Genomic DNA, 21,954 nt, shown 5'->3' with positions numbered 1-21,954 from the left:
TATATAAGGTATAATGTAAAATTGAAATGAATAACAAATTATTTTATAGTTTTTAACTAACTTTTAATTAGGGTTGGAAATGAGTCGAGTCGAATTCGCTTCAGCTCAGTTTGACTCGTTAAGAATTGGTCGAGTTCGAGTTTATGACGAATTTTTTTTCAACTCAAACTAGACTCGTTAAGAATTGGCCGAGTTTGAGTTTATCTCACACTTTTTTTCAGGTCAAACTCGACTTGTTAGAAATTCACGAACATTTCGATTCAGCTCGTTAGGTTTATCTTGTTAGGTTCAACTCGCTTATTTCACGGATTTAAAAGTAATATTTTAAAGTCTATTTTTTTACATATATATTTGACATTTTAAATTAATATTTTTTAAATAAAAAATATAGAAATAAAATAAAAGTTATGAGATTAGAATTTATACGATGTTAATTTTATTTGTATAATTATTTGTAGAAATATTTTGCTCACTAAAGAATATAAATTATCAATTAAAATCGTTAGATTAAAATAAAATATGATACTAAGATTTAGAGCAAATATTTAAACCTACTCTTAAAAGACAATATAATCTATCTCATATATAATCGAGTTGACTCATGAACCTAACGAGTCGAACTATGTATAGTTCAAGTTCAGTTCATTTAGTTAACGAACTTAGTTTTTAGTTCATACTTAACTCATTTGGTTCATGAACCTAATTCAACGATTTAATTTTCGTATCGAATTTCGAACTATTTTCGAGTTAGTTTGGTTCATTGTCAGCCTTACTTTCAACTCTCTCCCTCTCTCTCCACGATTATCATCTTCTAGCATGGTATTTTGAGCCTTTTTTGAATCCACATGTGTGAACTCAGTGCTCATTGCCATGACTTCTACATGATCATGTTGTCATCGCTGCAAATTCAACGTTCGAAGAGTAATTTTTTATCAAGTTGACAAATCATACTATCATCAATGAAAATAACAGGTTGATGGTGTACTTCGAGGTACGAAGATGGCAAAGTATGTAGTTGCACCTTAAATCCCAGAGTGTTTTCTCTATGTTGTAGATTGAGATGCGCAAATAGAAAGATTTTGCATATGTAATTTGGGAAGAATAAGATTTTATCTTGTGGCACATGGCTTTTGTCCACCATCTCAGACTCTCTTTTTTCTCGATTTGTTCTTCGTCGCTCGTGGAAAGCGTGGGAAGAAATTCACTCTTATTACCACACACAGATGAAAACGCGTTTGAGGCAACTCGTATATGAGTCGCGATATCCGTCAAAAGGCCTGCGAACAATTTTTTTTCTTACTTGTGTCCGACCATTGTTGACACACTCGTGTCAATTGGAGATCCAATCCTACATAGAGATCAAATTGAGCTAACTCTTCAAGCTCTTACTACCAAGTACAATTTTGTTGTAGCTGCCGTGAATTTTAGGTCATAATTACTCTATCTTAATGAACTGAAATATCTAATTCTCTCTTAAGAATCTCAAATTGATAAGGAGAAAGAAATTGCTTAAACTGTCTCAATTAACCTAACTTAAGGTAGTCCTCATCCTTTTGGTCCAGAGAATAATTTTACTGATTATCCAATCTCTAACCAGTTCAGCATGAGCAATGGAGATCATCATACTCGATTTTGTGGTACAGCTTATCATGGTCGCAGATTTAGAAATCGTGGTGGTCGTAATTTCAATTGTGGCTATGTTCAATGCCAAATTTTCTATAAGTGTGACCATGAAGCCAATCATTGCTACTATAACAACTCTTATGAACCTTATGGTGGCTATGGAGTTGCTCAATTCAATGTATGAACTCAACCAGGTTATCGTCCACCTACACAACTAAACATTATCTCACACAAGCCTATAAATTCACCCTACAACAATTAGCCTATGTTTGAAATTTATTAAAAACCATGGTAGAAAACCACGGTGGATAAAAGCTACCAATAGTAGTTTCTGAAAATCACGGTGGGAGGGCTTCAAACGTGCGGTGGCGGCAGTGGACCGTGTTTTCAAACATACCATTAGTATTTAGTAGGGGTGGCAAACGGGCATGCCCGCCCCGCAAAAGCCCGCAAAAAAACGGGATGGGGCGGGGCGGACTTTTTTAAGAGTGCGGGTCTAAAACCTTGCCCCGCGCCCGCAAAAAAGTGAGGGCGGGGCGGGGAAAGTCCGCGGGCATTCGGCTTTTTAGGCCTAAAAATAGTGAAATTCTATAAAAAAACAAATGCCCGCAAAAGCCCACAAAAAAACGGGGCGGACACATTAAAGAGAGCGGGCCTAAAACCTTGCCCCGCCCCGCGAAAAAGTGCGGGTAAAACGGGCTTTCCCCGCGGGCCGGACCCGTTTTGCCACCCCTAGTATTTAGTACAACACACAGACCTCATACAGCCAAGCCTGGGACCTTGATTCTAGGGACACACGTCATGTCACGCTTGATGCTACTAATCTTGCAGATGATGTCTAACTTTATCTCCGGAATAGTATTTGTGACTTTTTACCATGGTAAACTAGCACCCTATGACGGATTTTACCATAATATACCCTAAGCCATCAAAGGATTTTCCAGTAGGAAGGTGTGCTGCGTGAACTAGAGTTTCAATAATTGCTTTCAATAGAAATGATATATTTGGGACATGTCTAGAAGCCAAGTTCCTGGTGATAACTTTTTGCAGATCATTGAAGTGATTTCAAATACAAGAGACGGATAAACGTGCACATGTTTTTTGAAAGTCAAAAGAATAATTTGGTTTAAAAAAAAAAAGCAATTGATTAATAATTATCAGTCATAAATTGCATCGTACAACTGTTCTTTGTCCTATTGAACATGTTGCGAGATAACTTTAGAATATTTGACTAACTCTTCATACAAAATATAACACAAAATGAGTTAGCTTTAAAATTCCTCTTTGTAAACCAAACGAAGAGTTACATTCCCTCCTATATCAATCTGATCCTATTGAACAGCATTAAAAAGAAGTAAGGTTGTTCCTCCTATAAGGTGACTGGTTTAGAAACCGCAAAATAAAATATTTTTTGATATTAATTGAACATTTCATAAATTTAGCTGATGTATCTGTTAGGCCTTTCAAACAATCATCATACTTTTGCTCCTCACATAACTTTTTTTATCTTTCTAAAAGAGCTGGAATGATCATGAGAAAATTTGACAAAAGAAGATGATACTGAAAACCTCTTGAGACTTCCATTGACAAACTCTATTCACAGTGCTCTTTTATCTTCGGAACTGGGGTCTGCTGCTTGAATCGAATTTCTTGTGTCTTTAGCAAATATGCTTCCTTGGTGTGCCCCTACAACCAGAAACTTAGCAATAAATCAATAACAAACAAAAAAGATTAATAGAAATGAAACCTTGACTTAGGAATATAAGAATTTTCCTACAGATCGTGTCATAACCAAAATGAAAAGATTCGAAGTTGGTTCAAGTAAGAGAAATGTGATGAATATTCTTATGTGAATTTGGAAAGAAAGGCAGGCATGTAAGAGTGTATTTTTTGTTGTTGTAAACTCTGCCATTTGGAGGTATGATATGACATTATTATAAACTATGAAGTAGCCAAATCAAACAATGGTAGAATGCCTGAGGCTTACCGGTTGGAGTAGATACACGGTCACCAGGTCCAACGGCACGACTAGAACTGCCAGTTACAGGCAACTTTCCATGAAGCTCTTGCGGGAATGGTACATTACTCACTAATCCTGCTTCATTTTCTCCACTATGCAAATTACTATCATTAACCAGCTTTGCAGCAGATTTCGGCGAGAATGCTGTGGACCAAGATCCTCCATTTGACCCAGCCAAAGCCATTATAACATCTGCCTGCATACACCAAAGAGAGAGCATGCAAAAGTCATGATAACACATTAAACCCTACAGCCTATTTGTGCATGCATAAAATTTCAGATAAGCAGAGTGACCCAACAGAGGGAAAGATAAAAGACCTTCTGTTATGACTTACAAAGATTTCAAGGCCAAGTTAAACTATATGCCCTTGAAAACTTCCATTCCAAGAACATCATACCTTGCTCATGATTTAACATTCAAACTGGGCTATTATGAAAACTAGACAAAGAAAACCTAAGAAAATAGGTGAACCATTAAAATGAATTCCAGCAAACTAGACAGAAAATACTGTTCTCAAAAGCGACTCTACCAGTTTAAACTAAGACAAGTGTGATAGGGAAGCCAACTCCGAGTATCTACACTGTTTGTTGGCAGATATTCAATGAGTTTAAACATAGAATGATTGTAAATCAACCACAAGTAAACCACACGCCATCTATCCAAGGCACAAATTGTTTCCGCGTGATAATTCATAAATCAAACTAATTCCAGGCTCTGTTTCACTAAATGCGGTAAACAAATATAACACGTCAAGAATAGGAGGCCTGACCTTATGTGGGTGGACATCATCAAAAACATGAGCTTGACCTCCATAAAAGATAGTCATCTGGCGGCTGGCAGGTGTTAGCCCATGTTGACTGCTGCCAATACCAAAATGCATAAAGTCAAGCAACTTCTCCTTTTTTCCAAGGTAAAAGGACTGAAAATAAACAGAATCAAGGCAAATTGCGCAACTGAATTTATAAGATAGATTTACCTTGGGGGAGTGGATGATTCTATAACATTAGTTAACGGCTTTGGCCTGCTTCCACCGAGCAGCACGGCAGATGAAACTTTATCACTAGCAGAAGCAGATGTGTTTACGGAACTTAAAAGTCCAGGGCCCTTGATTCCAGTTCTCGATCCTTCATCGGCAGCAAACTGAGAGATAAACGAAGGTCCGGCATTGGTATCTCTAATCTTATTCGAAGCTAACTGGTGTGCAAAAGGAGCCATCTGTCCTCCACGCGGAATATGCTGCATGGAAGGGCCAGCATTCATGAGAATCGACCGATCCCATTTATTCCCATCAATCATAGTGCTGGTGGGAGGATGAAATATCTGCGAACTAGAAGATGGCTTCATAGACTGCATACCAAGTAACACTTCATCGTCATTAGGCCTTCTAGATCTCTCTCCTCCAGACACATGTCGAAGAACCTGTACGAAACCATGAGTTAGACATCAAATGTGAATAATAATATTGGAGAATAATAATAATGAAGTGATGATAATTGAAAGTAAAACCTTCATCAAATGTGAATTTTGAAAGGAATCAGGGCCCAATTGGAAGGCATCTCTAGAGGAAGCAATAAAAGAGGAATCAGAACTAGTTCTCTTGTTCCCCACTAGTCTGTCGGAAAAATCAGTTGTTGGGCCATAGTATGGAACTCCCTCCAGATGATTTGATACCTGCTTTTCTACCAAATTGATGAGGAGGAAAACATTAACTTGCCATAAATAATGTGTGTTACAATTATAAGCTTTCATAGAATAAGTAAGAAATCACATTTATTGATGAAATTGATACCCTAGAAATGAGTGGATGAGAATGAAATGAATATAAAAAAGAGGAATGAAGGGGTTAATGGGGAAGGAATAATAATAATGATAATGTATTTAGAAGAGTTACCGGAAGCGGTATCAGAGGTGGAGGAGAAAGGGGTAGGAGCGGCGGAGGAGGGTGACGGTGATGGTTTCATGCCGAGAAAATCACGGAGGACCGGTTTGAGATGGTGTTGGGTCCCAGAAGTGTTGTTGTTGTGAGAGTGAACCATTGTCAGTAGAAGCGCCATTGGATACACATCTCATTATGCTGCTGCATAGCTGAAGTGAAGTGAAGTGAAACACGACACAACGATCTAGAGAGAGAGAGAGGGGGGAAAAAGCAAAAGGTTAGTAGAAAATGTTTTGGTTGTTAGAAAATGTTGTTGTGGAGTGGAGTTTAGCGTAGAGTAATGTAAGGGTGAATGTTTGTCTTTTTTGTCGAAAGTGTCGATCTCTCTCATACATATGTATGTAACTAGCTAGCTGTAATCAATTGGGATCTTTTGTCAGCTTTTGTTCTTGCTTTTTAACTCTTTCCCTCCTTATTCTAAATATAAGGTTTAAATATAATTAATGTGTTTTTTTTTTAATAAATTTCAGGAGAGAATAAAAATATCAATATCAGGGCTTTATAATATATTATATGTAATAAATATTTTTATGAATGGTTGTAATCATGTCATGTGATTGCTACAACTGAGTCAGAAATATTGAAAGTGTATGTTTATGTATACCAATAATTCATGAGATTAAAGGTTATGTATTCAATGTGTATATTAATAGAGATTCATCATTTATTTATATCGCACAACTAACTTTAAAGTCAAGAATTGCAAAATCAGCTGGAAATAATATTCTTCAACATTAACAAGGACATTTTCTAACACTCTATATGGATATGGATACTTGATCAAACTCCTTCTCAACTAACACTTCTTTTTCTTTTGTGTTCTCAATTTTAAATGATCATTTCTTCTCTTTACTATTGATTGGTTCGAAAAGCACCACACTATTTCTCAACTTGATGGCCTAGCACCTTTCAATTTTTGGGTTATATACGGTGTTACCTATAAATCCTCCGCTTGAACTAGCTTCAGCTACCATTTGACGAGATAATTGACCAACTTGCATTTCTAATTTTTTTTTTATGGATGCTTCGGTGTTCTTGTTCATTAAGATCTAATTGTGTGTCATCTCTTGCTGATATTTAGTCATGTGTTTATTGAGCCTGATTCACTTTCGTGAAGCTTTCTTGCGTGGACTTCATGAAATTTTGCAATGCTTCTTCAATATGTGATGGTTTGAGTTGAGGTTCTTAAGGAGTTTGTTGAACACGTTGATTAACATTCAAAGTCTGATTGTTGCTCCACTTGAAGTTCAGATGAGCTTTCCAACTCGGATTATAGGTGTTGGAAAAAAGATTATAATTCTGAAAATTAGCATAGTTAACTTCTTCACTCTCAACCTCAATAGTACAATTGCCATTGGCATGTTCTCCTCCACATAAATCACAACAAAGAACCTAAATATGACTCACATTAGCTTGAGCCAGTTGGGCTGCAGACAACTGCTTAGTAAGCGCTTATATCTGAGCAGATAAAGTTGTTGTCGAATCAACTGCATGAATACCCTTTTGTTTCATTGCGGACTCGCTTGAACGGTACTCGTTCTGACACATATTCTTTATCAATATTTTTAACTCTTCATCAGTTTTCAGTCTCAATGTACCTCCAGTTGAGGCATCGAGAAGCATTCTTGTTTGTGTTCTCAATCCATCGATGAAGCGTGCCATCTGTTATGTAGGCCTCTTATTGTGATTCAGGCACTTACGAAGTAGCAACTTGAACCTTTCCCATGCATCAGATAGTGATTATGCCTCTTCTAGAGCAAAAGTAGTAATTACAACTTTTCTTTCCACAAACCAAGCATTGGAGTAGTAACTCTCGAGAAACTTGTCTTCTAACTCTTTCCAAGTTTGGATAGATCCATTTAGGATGCACTGCAACCAATCCTTTGCGTGACCTATCAAGGAAAAACCAACCAATCGTAATTTTACTTGATCGTCGGTGGTTTCCCCAATCGAATTACACATCGAGCAAGTCTCGTAAAATTTAGTGAGATGCTCTCAAGGATCTATGATTTCTCGCTCTTCAAACGAGTTCTCTTTCAAATCTGTAAGTACATAATTTTTATGTCAAGGGTTACTGGATCAACGGGTTGAAATCCTAACCAAATATGTTATGAGTCGGTCCTCTTGCAGTAGTCCCCCAATATTTGATGTGGTGGAGCGGTCATCTCTACTTTCTCTTCTTTTACTTCTTCGGTAACTTTAAGTGTTTGTCATCTCGCTTTGCAAAGTGTGCTTGTTGTTAATACAATTTTGGGGTCGACGATATCAATGTCTAGTCGGTACCTTGCATAAGCAAACAAGAAATACCTTAGTAGCACCGCACCAAATAAAATAAAGTAAAAGTAGAAACAAGAATAAACTAAAATAAATAACAAAATTAAAAATTAAAAAATAAAATCAAAATTAAAAATGAAAACTAAAAATTAAAATTAAAAATGTCGCACAAAATTGCCTTGTTGAAATAAAAAATTTTCGGCAACAGCGCCAAAATTTGCTGACTTCTCGACAAGTGTACCGATGGTGTAGAAGTAATAATAAAAATATCATCTCCACGAGGATTATAGTTTAACATGAGATTTATGTGGGTAATTGAGTGATTAATTGGGGGATACATGTTGTTGTGGTAAAATGACAATAAAAAAGTTTTAGAAGTATTCCGGGTTTTATCGTATCCACATGGATCAGTGTGAGGGAAAAAATGTCGTTCAATAGTCACTAAGTTTGATTTGAATGGTTTTAAAAATGGAAAATGCAAAAATTAAAACATATGAACAAATGAATAAATACATTTTTTTTGGAGATGAGAGAACTTGTCTGGATTGTATTTTTTCTACCGGTCAATTACTTAAACACATTGACTAGTTGTATGCAACCTAAATCACTCGTTAATATCATCATGTATCCCTTAAATCAGTGTCTATGTCTGGAGCACCAGCGAGATTTCTACCGCATTATCTCATCGATGATGTCTCACGCAACTAAAAAACACGGAGCATTAAGAATTGATACCCATGCAAACATTAGATCTAAATCTATTTCTTGAGTATATAACCTAATAGATAATCATCCAAGAACAAGATTTAAAGAGTATATGTATATAGCAACTCAAATCCCAGCACAAAGTTGAGGTTCATACTCAAATTCACAACAATTTAGCATTCATTAAACTCTCCCCAACTTAGACTTGTTTGTCCTCAAATAAGAATCAATCATCCTAAAGAAACAAAAACAACCGCCAAGAATCATGATCAACAAATATTTAAAAATGAAAATAAATGTATGGCTAAAATATCAAAAGTACTTGAAAAGCAATGCTTACCACTAAATGACAATGATACCTTGACTACGAAACAAAGTATAAGCACAAAACACATGTCAACAAATTCTAAAGCAATACATATGTTCAAGAATGAATCTCACCTAATGCACAACTTCATCAATGGACGAAAAACAAACATGAGGGGTTGAACTCAAACCCAAAAATCTTGCCAACATCAATTCAAATTATGCATTCATCTAGAAAATCATATCAAAAGTACAAAAGTAAAAATCACAAGAGTTTTCAAGAGTTGCAATTTGGCTTGGTTAGCAAAGAATGATTTTTCAAGACAATTGAAACCAAAAAGTTGCCTAAAAATGAGAATGATCACTTCTCAAATTCTCAGGCATTCATAATTTCTTTCACTCTTTATTTCCTCATTCATCATTTGTTACAACCCTTGACACAACTTATTCTCATAGAAAAACTTCAATGTTTTCTTTTCCTTTTTCAAGGATTTTTCTTTTCTTTTTTTCTTTCTTTCTTTTTCAAATTTTCCCTTTCTTTCTCAATCGCATAACAACCAACCTTTTCTCCCCAACTTGAATACAACTAAACTTTGAAATGTGAATGCTCCCAAGCTTATTAAGGTAAGGTTAAAAATTAAAATAATAAATCATGGTTGAGGATTCAAGAAAAAAGTATTTGAAGGTTCTTGGCATCGTTTCTCAACAATTCCAAATATTGTTCAGCATTTCTTTACAATATTTTGAAAGGTTCCTTCCTTTTTTTAAATGTATTTGAAGTATAAGGAAGCATTATAGCTCACCATAATTGACATTTAAAATTCACATTGCATGATGTTAGACAAATACGTACACAAAGATTCATTAGGAGCACTGAATACAATATCATCAACATAAATATGAACAAGAAGAATGACATGCATGGATTTTTTAATGAAAAGAGTTGTATCAACCTTCCCTTTTTCAAAATTATTTTCAATTAAAGATTTGCTCGAGCGATCATACCAAATACAAGGAGCTTGATTTAAACCATATAAAAGTTTTTTTCAATTTGAAGACTTGATTAGGAGAAGCAAAAAATTTAAAACCAAAAGGTTGATACCCATAAACTTCCTCTTGTATGTAACTGTTTAGGAACATGCTTTTAACATCCATTTGAAACAGTTTAGGATTTATGATGTAATAGAAAACAAGAAGAATACAAATGGCTTCTAATATAGATACAAGAGCACAAGTTTGATCAAAATTTATGATCTCCTGTTAATTGTATCATTTCATAACAAATCTCGCCTGTTTATTAAAATATTATTGTTTTCATCGAACTTGTTACAAAAGACCCATTTATTTCTAATTAATATATTAGTCCTAGTTTTAGGTACAAGTTCTCAAACATTAATATTTCTTTTGAATTGATTTAACTCTTCTTGCATAGAAAGTGACCAATGTTCATCAATCATAGCTTCATTGATATCTTTTGACTCAATTTGGAAAAAAAAAACATGTAATGGCATACATGGTTAGAGAATCCTGAGTGATTACCCCTTTTTAAATATGTCCTAGGAAATTTTCAATTGGATGGTCTTTTAAAGCACTTCATTCTTTTGGTAGATCTTAGTGAGATTATAGTGTTTCTTCACTTGTATTTTTGCCTTCTAAGATATTCTTCCCTAGAATACCCACACAATCAAAGACTTGCCTCTACTGATATTTTAGGGTTAGTTTCACTAGAGTTAAAGTGTATGGTTTTTTCAATAGTCATGGTCATTTTGTTACAATATGAAAGTCTTTACTAAAAGTGAACTAATCAAGAAATAAACCTTCACCACCTTTAGCATCAAATTTATCAATGGTGGGGCACCTCTGTCTCGGCCACCATCTTCCTGTCATGTTGACATCTACATCAGCAGCTGTTGTCTGAACATTGTCACCAACCGCAACATCTGACTCATCAGCAACATCTCTTGCCCATCCATCAGCTTTAACTTGTCTACGTTAGATATTACGGGATGCGCAAGCCTGCTCAGCCATCCACCTCCTGTGAGAACCGATCGGGGCTACTCTCCCTGCTTGGATATGCAAGTCGTCGGCGTCATATGCCCCCATACGAGCACTCACTGCAGCTCTGTCACAGTGCCTATAAGCAATTGTCCCATCTTATCCTCTGATTCTCAGTGCAAATAAAAAACAACGAAATATGAACTACTAGATTTTTAAAAAAAAAATTGAAAATCAATATGATTTTCCTTGATTTTTCAAAATATCTAATTAACCATCTCAAAAAGTTCTTCTAATGTTTTTTTTCGAAAAGTTCGATATGCCTGTATGCACTTTTACCAGATTTTTTGAAAATTCTGATAAAAATGCATGCAATTTCACCAGTTTTTTAAAATCTCCGATAAAACACATGTATTTTTATCAGAGTTTTCAAAAAATATGATAAAAATATATACTTTTTCATAAAAATTCGGTATGAATTTGAAATTGTCAATAAAATTGTGTACTTATTAAAAAAAAATCAATAGATGGTTCGAAAAATCTAATAAAATGTTGTGTTTTTCAAAAAACTTGAAATGTCGCATATAGTAAAATGAAATTTATTTAACAAAATTAATATGATAAAATAAAAAATATTTAAAAATATTAGATATAACTATGGGGCTTGTAAAAATCTCTGAGATTTGACACAGAACTGATAGCTTGAAGTAGATTTTCAATGCATGATCTTGTTATTAAGTTTTTTTTTTTTTTTTTTTTTATATTATTTCTGTAAAACCAAATAGCATTGAGAGACTTCACAATGGCAGCCATAACCACAATTTTTCCCAAACAAAATGTGTGTATATAAATATTTTAATTGGTTTATGCTCGTAAATCGTAAATCAATCGACGTCTAAAATACAAAAAGAGAAAGTACTTTATCACATGATAATGACAACGGCAACATCATATTCTCCGAAAAATCTTATAGATTTCGTTTAAATATTAAATCACTATAAAAGGACATCGAATTTAAAAGGTGACAAAATATATTACTAACATAAATTGTCATTGAATTATTATCAATAAAAACAAAATTCCATTCAAATTATACCAATTCAATTGATCATAATTCATCCCATCAATATTATATTATTTATTATTATTAATGAATCTTCTTAAAATTAAGTTCGATGGTAAGTTAATAGTGCTTTCCATTTTAGTAGAAATTATGCAATGCTAATTGTAAAGAAAATAAAAAAAAGTACAAAATAAAATTTATGTTTGGTTTTAGTTTGTAATTAGAATTGATTTTAAAGATATTTACTATACTACAATTTATTGTTAACTTATTTTTGTTTAAATATAAATAATTTTTACCTTCCACTCTTTTTATGTATCGAATGTAAAAGGAGGGTATAGACCCTGCACTAACAATATATTATCATGTGAAAAATATAGAGGAGAAAATAAAAGGGACATGAACTTAACTCATCAAAAAGAAATTGAGAAGGTTCAGAATAATTTCCAGTGGGGCAGCACGGTAAGAGAAAAATTAATTGGGTTAGGTGGGATTCGTTATGTTTATCAAAAGCGAATGACAAATTGGGGTTCAAGAGCTTTAAGGAGTTTAATGCGACTCTTCTATTTAAATGATCTTGGCAGATTTTACAAGGTTCTAATGTATTTTGGGTGAAGGTCTTGACTGCGAGATACGGTAATTTGAGTCACTTAATTTTATATGCTGGTTCTAGGCAGAAGGCCAATTCCAAGTCCAAATGGTGGGTGGAGCTGTTGAACATCGAATCAAAATTTCCTTCTGCTGTCTTGACAGGTAATTGTGAGTTTTGTCTGGGCGACAAAAGGTTAATCCACTTCTGAAGCGCGAAATGGTTGTCGAAGGGGGAAGTTTGATGGTTTTATATCATGATTTATTTGCTGTCAGTATGGAGAAGGGAGGGAATGTAGAGAGCATGGGTGCGTGGAGCAGTTCTGGATCGGGTGGGGTAACTTCGGGATCTTTACTTCCGAGCCGACACTGCTGCAGGATTTACTGTCGTTACGGTATTTGCTTCAGAATGTTGTGCCCTCTCCTTGTGACCCAGATTCCATTATTTGGCTGCAGGATAAACATGTAGGATACATAACTAGGAGCGCCTATTTGGAGCTATTCGTGTTACGTCAATTTTCCACAGTCTCAGTTTCGATCAAGGATAGCTTGTTGGATGTTTGGCAATCAAAATTTCCTTTTAGAACTAAGGCGTTCGGGTGGAGATGTATTATTGATAGATTACCTTCTAAAGTATCGTTGGTTTATAGAGGTGTTAACTTGGATTTAAGTTGTGTGTTGTGTACAGAGGAAGATGAAGATTTGTACCATTTGTTCCTTGGTTGTGGATTCATAAGACTAATATGGCTGGAGGTTTGTAGTTGGTTAGGAATGAATTGTATTTTAGGTACTAATATCTCAGATAGTTTGGCTTGCTGGAAACAGGAATGTAGTAAGGTGGGGGTTTTGAAAGACAAAGCTAGTGGTATTTGGTTAATAGTAGTTTGGTGTATTTGGAGATATAGAAACAATATAGTTTTCAATGGTATTAAACCGTTTTGTTCGGATTTAGGGTGGAATATTAAGTTGAAGGTCTGGAATTCGTTTTGCTTAAGTAATATTTCTTTATCCAAATGTAACTTTTATGATTTTTGTAAAAATCTGGTGGGAAATTTAAGATAAGTTTCAATTGGTGAAAAATTTTCTTTCTGAGCATTGTTCTCGTCTTTTGTAAGTGATTTCGCTTTTATTGAATCTTACTTACAAAAAAAACTCTTAAAAAAGAAATAAAAAAAAACTATAAATTCGTGAGACTTATTCAGTACTTTAGGAATCCATCCTTGGCATAGGGTGGGATAGAATTTCACCACATCTCATTTTGGATATATGAATTTGCATTTGATATACGATCTCATTTGAATGTCATTTTTTCTAACTTAAATTAAATATTATTAGGGTTAAATATATGTTACTCTCTAACATATAACCGAAATTCGGGTTACCTTCTTAATTTTTTTTGAATGATCCATAGTAATTTTTGAGTACCCCTAAACGTATAAAAACTAGGGAGTAAAAAAAATAATCTACATGGGTAATTTGTGCCAATAGAGAACAAAAGACATAAAATTTCCAGATTTCACGGAATAATCCAAAACAATTTTTTTAAAAGGGGTAACCCAAATATCGCCTATATGGAGATATAATTCTTAACTGTACTAGTTTACATTCATTTAGTTTTTTTCTTCTCAAAAGTTGTTGATTTATAAATTATCAACAACTTGTTTACAAATAAATGCTGCTGTCAGGCATTGAACCCTGGAACAACAATTTTCTTAACCCAACTAGCAAGTGCCAATTGAGCTACTCCACCCACCCCTTTAAACTATCTTATTCACATTTTTCACTCTAAAAATATTTTTAAAGAAAAATGTTAACGAGTGCCCCTGAGACATTGATTAATTATTTTAAAAAATAAAGGAAATATTTTAGATTCAATATATTGAATATATACATTATCTTTTAGAAAATTTAATTATTTATGATTTTATTATACTAAATACACATATTTTAGAAAAAAATATTTTTTAATTTATTAAACAATACTCAACTTATTTTTTAATTTCTTAACTAGTGCTCGAGAGCATTATCTAACATTTCCCTTTTAAAAATATTAATAATTTTTATTGTTATTAAAAAAAATAGTTATAAATGAAATGAAATTTCACTTATATCACTTAAGTAGGAATGTTAATGAGTCTGTCGTTATTATAGTAACTGTTCATATATCCGCAATTTAAAAAAATTCTCTTTATTTGAATTTATATCCGTACATGTATTTTATGGGTAGGGGTGGAAATAGGCTGGGCCGAGGTAGATTTTGCCAAGCTTAAGCCTGACCTGTCAAAAAAATTGAAGCCTAAGCCTGACCTGTAGTCTGTCGTAGGCTTATTTTTTAGGCCCGAACCTTGCCTTTTCGAAGGTCTTGTTAGCGTGTTAGCCTACATAAAAGCCTATTTGTTTTAGACATATGTAAATAAGCAATTAAAATAAAGTTTAAATAGATTAACTAACTAAAAGAACTTATGAAAATGATGTTTATCAGGTGTTTTCATCTTATTTTCACAAATTCTTCAAGATAACCAAGTTTTATCAATGTATTTTAATTCAAAGTACAAAACATAACATAATTAAAATAAAAAAGTATTTATATTTATTTAAATAGGCCGTCCTGATAGGCTTAAAAAGATTTTTTTAGGGCCTGACACCTAGCCTTTTAAACTAAACAGACTTATTAAAAAGCCTAGGGCTTTTCTATTTAAAAATAATCTATGACCTGGCCTGAACCTATATAGGCTAGCCTGTAGGCCCCTATTATCGGTCTGACATATTTTCACCCCTACTTATAGGCACCTAAGTACCCTTATCGTACCTATTATATACAGTTTTTATAAAATTAAATTTATCAATTAAAAATATCATGTCATTTTAAATTTTTAATAAAATTCACAAGATTTAAATATTTTATTGTTGAATTATGAAATAACTAAATATTTTTATAAAAATATGCAATACTTTTATTGTGATGTATATTTTAAAGAGATAGACATACATTTTATATGATAATATAAATTAAAATATAATAAATATACATTATACGGTACGGAGATGCATGTATCTGTATATATATTCTTTTATTTTAATGAATAATTATACGTGTTTATTTTTTAATTTTTCGTAAATGCCTATTGAATATAGATACTATTGTCCAGGGGCGGAGCCAAGGCCCAGCTAGCCCGGGCAAGCGCCCGGGCTCAATCCTTATTTTTTTTGTACTTCCCCCAATTTAATAGTCGATTTTTAAACAAAATCATGGGCAAAATTAGGGGCAAATTAGTAAAAATAGGATGTGAAAATTAAAACAGATGAATAATCAATGGTGTAAAGTTTTTGCCCAGGCTGTATAAAATTCCTGGCTCCGCCACTGCTATTGTCTAATTGCTATCCCCACACTTAAGTGTTGCCACATTATCAATATAACTGTGACATAAAAAAGACACTCAAATACGATTATAGACTGAAATCCTCAATATTTAAATGGAGGAACCAAATAACAAATTTTTAAATATAAACCAATTAATTTTTATCAGCACAAAACTACACATACGAGTTGAAAATGAAATGTCAACACACAAAAATTATATAAATATTGATTTATCGAGCCATTTAGGAAAAACAAAATAAAAGAGCAATGAAGCTAATTATCATTTCTGTATTTCTTTTGCTTCTCATGTCACAATCTAAAATGTTTTTCGATCACTCAATTCAAAATCTAAAAATGTTTCTTTGCCACACAATTCAAAATTTAATCATGTTTTTTTTTTCCACTCATGTCAGAATAGAAAATGTTTTCTTTCCCATAAAAAAACATATTTTTTCTGCGTATAAGCGAATATAACTCGTTTTGGTGAAACATTTAATTTAAATATACTATACCATATAATAATATTTGAATGTTACCATTCACATTTCTTGGCATTTTTTAAATAAATAAATTTCAAGAAACATAAATTTCTAAATTATTTTTTCAAATTGACATTAAATTTTTTTAATGCGTCATAATCATTGACGCATGCAGTGTTATCATGCCAATTCTATTAACATATATTATAAATATTTATTTATAAAAAAATAAATATTTTTGTGTGCACCTAATTTTATACAAAGTTTCACAAAAATATTTACTTTATATAATATTAACTCATTTATAATTTTCTAAAATTAAAATTAATTTTGCCTATTGCGCACACAAAAATATTTATTTTATATTCATGATTTGAAATTCAAATAACGCAAATCAAATCGTGGAATAATTCTATACGAATATATTAATTAGTTTTTGAATAACGCGCGAAAACCTTATTTTATAAAAAAATAACAGAAATTTGACAAAAAAACAATTACGATTATTTTTTATTAATTAATGGTATAATTTGATCAAATAAATCAAAAACAATATTTATGAAAAAAAAATTTCTTGAAAAGATTTGGTGTTGAAGTGTTGTATTAATTGAGAGATTAGAAAAAAAAAATTGAAGATTGAAAATAACGTTTTTGTAATGTAGTAGTAGTAATGTTTTTTTTTCAAGTTTTGAACTGTGGCTCCGTCCCGCTCAGTAGCGTGTGACGCTCCTCCTCCTCTTCTTCTTATATCACTATCAACCCTCTCTCTCTCTCTCTCTCTCTCTCTCTCTCTCTCTCTCTCTCTCTCTCCAAACTCTCACATCACACTTTCTTGCTCAATTTACTGCTCTACTGAGTAATTTTCATACTCTATCTAATCTTTTGATTTTCGTTTATAGATCTGAGATTGACCTACATTATGTACAAAATTCATTTTGTTTTTCTGTTTTTTATATGCATGAAATGAATATGTTTCTTGATTCTTATTGAAATTGAAATTTCTGATTTTGTTTTATTATTTTTTATTTTTATTTTTATTTTCATTGATTATGATTGATTTCACAGCAACCTTGTTCTTTATCTAGGTTATTTTATTTTCCGCACAATGTTGAAACTTGAAATTTGAAACACAATGTTACATTAAAGTATTGTTTTGTTGTTGGTCTATTTGTGTGTGACTTATGTTGTTTTTTTTGTTTGTTTGCAAAACAGATGTAGGGTTGTATGATTTACATTTGAAATAGATTTGGGTTGCTCTTCTTTGAGGTGCGCGCAATATGAGTAGAGTGAGTAGCAGTACATTGCGTGCCAAAGGCGAAGAGTGTCCACCCAGAATTACTAGATCGAGGGCGAGAGTTTTGGAATCTTGTTCTAAGAATGAAGGGAAGAATGTTAAGAGAGCAGTGAGTTCCAAAAGAGGTGTTTCTTCTGAGAATAAGACTTGTGTGGTTGTTCCTGATCTTCCTCCGCGGAAGAGAAGGGCAGGGCTTACAGATGTTACTAACATCGGTGCAAAACCACGTGATAAGCGTGTTAAACAGTCCCAATTTGAGGTAAAAATTCTCACTTTGTTGTCAAATGTATGTTTCAGATTATATCAATATCATATGATTGATTCTAGGAGTTGGTGTGAAGTAGTAAGGATTTGTTTGTGAATTGTTCTCATTTGAACATTTTCACTTTAAGGCTTTAAGACCTATGTTGGGTATGAGAATGACTCATATGCACGCACACCTGGTCAAACTCTATGATCAAATCTCGTGTGCGTTTGCATTATTCACATATGTTTTCATTTGAACTAGGACTGCTGTTCTTACAACTTGCAATGTAATATTAGAGACAATGCTTTCGATTTTATGTAAACAGTAAAATCTCGTCTTAGGTGGTAGAAAGATATTCCCAACAACATGCAAACTATATTGAGGCGAGTAGATTAGATGAAAGATAGGCCAATAGTAAGAGGTAGATGGAACTATAGATAATGATTTACAATAGAACATTATCACATCGTTACCTAGTGGAAGATTTTGTTGTTGCTATTGTCATTGTTAATGCCGGTTTACTATCCATTTTGCAGGCCAAAGGAGTTTACCAGAAGAAAAACACAAAGCTAGATTCAGATGTCTCCGTTGAAGTTTCATCAGTACAAGGGGGTGCTAAAGTAATGGTGGAGTCAAACGACACTATTGCTGCAGTAAGTTTGGATGAAGAGCCAACTGGACATTGTATGTCCAACAACATTAGAGAACATGTCATGACAGACACTGCACTGTCGATGCAAGAATCTGTGGACTCTGGCGAACTTCAAACCTCTTCAAGTCCAAACAAAGGTTTTTTTTCTTTCAGTAATCTCATATTTTACTACTAGTATGAAACAGGATTTAGGTATATAATACCATATACCGAATTACTAATTGTACAAATTAAATTTATGCAACTCCCTATTTCCCGATTGAACACCCAAAGCACCAAATACTGGCTTTAACATAGAAGTTTTTAAGCAAAATTATTATTTGACAAACTCGGCTACTTGCTCAAATTTATGTTTCTTAGCTATATATTCATGACAAGTGAACCATGTTTCTAATGATTTGTTCTCTTAGAATGCAATATACTGTTATTGCTAAACAAGCAACTTTTAAGCAACTCATTATTTCACTAGAGATAAAATATCTTTGAAGTTGTGATTCTTTAACTACTGTCATGTTGTCATGATTGGATCGTGCAGATATAAGTATGATTTGTGAGAAGCCAGGAGCCTCAGATTGCCTGACTGTTGTGGACATTGATAAAGAGTTAAAGGATTCTCAAGTTTGGAGTGATTATGCCCCTGATATATACTGCAAAGCTCGAGTAACCGAGGTTTGTGAGTAATGCCTATTAAAATATCTCATGTTGACAATAAGGATCTTTCAGTTTCGGATTATATCTTCCGATTGTAAGCAAGTATTTTATGATAGCCAGGAGCATATTTTATTTAGCAACATTTACATTATTATAATGTCAGTTTTGCTGCGTAAAAAACACTCCAAATCAATAATGCTTCTGTATTAAGAATAAAGCAGAATAATTAGGTTTGCTTCTAAAGGATTGATAATAAGTTTTGGTGAAATCTCTTCAGCTTGAGAAGAGGTCATCTACCAATTACATGGAGAAATTGCAGCAAGACATTTCTCCAACCATGCGCGGAATTCTGATTGATTGGCTTGTGGAGGTTAGTATCGTGGCATTGGCATCATCTACTTTCCTATATTTGAGGACATTTTTACTTGTTGTTCCAATAATCTTGTCAACGAGTGCTCCACGTTTCAATCAAAACAAAATTGAATGATAGGATATATACTATGTGATGGGAATCTACAACTCCTTATCATGATTCTGCTATAGTTTCATTTGAAATAGAGAATCTCTAATTACAGTTTGGTGAAGTTTTCCATCAAGCTTTGGTTGTGGCTTTGTTAAAGGTTTCCTAATCATTTTTTTCAGGTTTCGGAGGAATACAAGTTGGTTCCAGATACTCTATACCTTACTGTTAACCTCATTGATCGGTTTCTCTCGACATGTTTGATTCAGAAACACAAGCTCCAATTGCTTGGCGTTACTTGTATGTTCATTGCATCGTAAGTACCATTCTTTGTAATTGTCCTGGTTAATATAAGTTCCCTTAGCTCAAAGTTAAACTTCTTGATGCTTCTGTTTCTTGTGAATTAGGAATTTTAAGGCTTTCAAAATGATATAAGCAGATACTGTCAACCACCTTTCCATCCTCAGTGATTATATTATTTTCAAAATGCTACTTTGGTCTTCAATTTGATATAATTGTTGATAATTTTAGAGATTTCCTATGATGCGGTTTTTTTCTTAACAATCTAGTAATCATGTCTATTAAATTGATTGTCTACTATCTTAGCTATCATGTCTATTTTATTTCAATATCATTTGGTCTAACTTGTGTTTTTTTTCTCCATGGCTTAAAGAAAGTACGAAGAGATTTGTGCTCCTCGAGTGGAAGAATTTTGCTTCATCACAGATAATACATACACAAAAGCAGAGGTACGTATTTAAAACATCTAAAGGATACATGATGAACGATATATAAAACTCACCTAATAAGTGCCTTTTGACAGGTAGTGAAAATGGAGAAGGAAGTTCTTAACCTTCTGCGTTTTCAATTATCCGTTCCCACAACCAAAACATTTCTCAGGTATGTAATGTATTGTTTACTTATTTATCTATTCACATTTTATTGTCTAAACCTTAAGACTTCATCGAACTATATTGATCTTTTTTTGTCTTTCAGGAGATTCATTCAAGCAGCACAATCTTCTTACAAGGTACTATAGTTGGTATACACTATCTACAATTTAACTTTAGTGTATATAGTTTTTCCTTAGCAATAGCCAAAAGATATTCAAAAAAACAATTTGGTAACAGTAAAATCAATGTGTTAAACTTTAACTTGTTATACAGGATCCTCGTGTTGAACTGGAATTCCTGGCAAATTATTTAGCAGAGCTTACTCTTGTGGAATACAGCTTCTTACAGTTTCTACCATCTCTTGTGGCTGCTTCTGCTGTATTCCTTGCGAGATGGACCCTCAACCACTCAGAACATCCGTGGGTATGAACCGTTGACTACAAATTTACCATTGCTAAAATCTAAATGAAAATTTAAAGAGTCTCATGAATCTATATATGCAGACTCTAACTCTGGAGCATTATACAAACTGTAAAGCTTCAGAGCTAAAAACCGTTGTTCTTGCAATGAAAGATCTGCAGTTAAATACCAAAGGTTGTCCCCTCAATGCTATTCGCGAGAAATATAAACAAGAGAAGGTTAGTATGCATGTCCTATCCTTAGCTATAGTGAGAAAAGAGGTATGGACATGATTACATTACATTTGACTTTTGTTTCATGCGACAGTTCAACTGTGTGGCGAATCTATCTCCCAAACCGGTGCTGTCATTGTTCTAGATTCAACTGTAATTATGCATTTCTGAAGACTCAAGCATGACTTGGAAATTTCCATACAGTGAGGGTGATGTTATCATCAATTTTGATATATTTTACCCTTTACTCTTTTGTTACGTAGTTGTAACATGTAGAATGATATCGATTTTTGGTTTTGTCTAGATCCCTTTGTAACATGTTGAAGTTGAATACTAACATGAATTGAAATACTAAAATACTTCATTTTGAAGTTGCCACTATGTTAGTATGCAACAAAGCCATATGTTTTACTGGAACAAAATTAAATTGTGTTAGATGATATCAATCTTTGGTTCGTCTATATCTCCTTTTAACATGTTGAAGTTGTAATATGAGTTGAAGTACTATGGTGAAGTAAAATACTTCATTTTAAGGTTGCCATCAGTATGCAACAAAGCCATTTTGAATTAATGTCTTGAAAGATGATTTGACATGACTGACCTCATTGTGTATCCAATCCAAATTGTCGTCCAAAACCTTCTCTTGGACCATGTTGAATGGCTCTTCCCCTTTCAACACGACATAGTCTTGGACGCCCAAAGGGATATCAACTTGAGAGTCTGCCACTAACTTGTTTGATCTTGAATCTTGATACAACAATATGTAAGCATGTT

General features: G+C 33.4%; 2 protein-coding genes across 3 annotated transcripts; one reads left to right on the top strand and one right to left on the bottom strand.

The window, feature by feature from the left end:
* Positions 1-3,017: 3,017 nt before the first annotated feature.
* Positions 3,018-5,895, bottom strand: LOC131655091 (protein TIFY 8). 2 transcript variants are annotated; one of them, XM_058924993.1, is made up of 6 exons: positions 5,536-5,895; positions 5,151-5,323; positions 4,621-5,063; positions 4,414-4,504; positions 3,611-3,839; positions 3,018-3,309 (listed from the first exon to the last, which is right to left on the bottom strand). In XM_058924993.1, exons 1-6 carry the CDS (start codon positions 5,696-5,698, stop codon positions 3,221-3,223), a joined length of 1,188 nt encoding a protein of 395 aa, XP_058780976.1. In that variant the 5' UTR covers positions 5,699-5,895; the 3' UTR covers positions 3,018-3,220. The 2 variants fall into 2 exon arrangements, with proteins under 2 accessions (XP_058780976.1, XP_058780977.1); XM_058924994.1 differs by having other exon boundaries at positions 4,414-4,501.
* An 11,183-nt stretch (positions 5,896-17,078) lies between these two features.
* On the top strand, positions 17,079-21,629 carry LOC131655090 (cyclin-A2-1-like). Its single transcript, XM_058924992.1, has 12 exons — positions 17,079-17,207; positions 17,564-17,904; positions 18,429-18,681; positions 19,080-19,213; positions 19,473-19,565; positions 19,838-19,971; positions 20,329-20,404; positions 20,479-20,555; positions 20,652-20,685; positions 20,822-20,971; positions 21,052-21,186; positions 21,275-21,629. Exons 2-12 carry the CDS (start codon positions 17,629-17,631, stop codon positions 21,323-21,325), a joined length of 1,413 nt encoding a protein of 470 aa, XP_058780975.1. The 5' UTR covers positions 17,079-17,207; positions 17,564-17,628; the 3' UTR covers positions 21,326-21,629.
* Positions 21,630-21,954: the final 325 nt, after the last annotated feature.

Source organism: Vicia villosa, linkage group LG3 (genome assembly GCF_029867415.1).
Source record: "Vicia villosa cultivar HV-30 ecotype Madison, WI linkage group LG3, Vvil1.0, whole genome shotgun sequence".
Lineage (NCBI taxonomy): Eukaryota > Viridiplantae > Streptophyta > Magnoliopsida > Fabales > Fabaceae > Vicia > Vicia villosa.
This window is presented reverse-complemented; position numbering and strand designations above follow the sequence as displayed.

Bases quoted from the DNA above. Each gene is read 5' to 3' on its own strand.
- LOC131655091 (XM_058924993.1), bottom strand. From the start codon at position 5,698: ATGGCGCTTCTACTGACAATGGTTCACTCTCACAACAACAACACTTCT. The intron at 5,324-5,535 runs GTAACTCTTCTA...TCAATTTGGTAG, and splicing joins CACCTCTGATACCGCTTCCG to AAAAGCAGGTATCAAATCAT. The intron at 5,064-5,150 runs GTTTTACTTTCA...GGTTTCGTACAG, and splicing joins AAAATTCACATTTGATGAAG to GTTCTTCGACATGTGTCTGG.
- LOC131655090 (XM_058924992.1), top strand. From the start codon at position 17,629: ATGAGTAGAGTGAGTAGCAGTACATTGCGTGCCAAAGGCGAAGAGTGT. The intron at 17,905-18,428 runs GTAAAAATTCTC...TCCATTTTGCAG, and splicing joins TTAAACAGTCCCAATTTGAG to GCCAAAGGAGTTTACCAGAA. The intron at 20,972-21,051 runs GTATGAACCGTT...CTATATATGCAG, and splicing joins ACCACTCAGAACATCCGTGG to ACTCTAACTCTGGAGCATTA.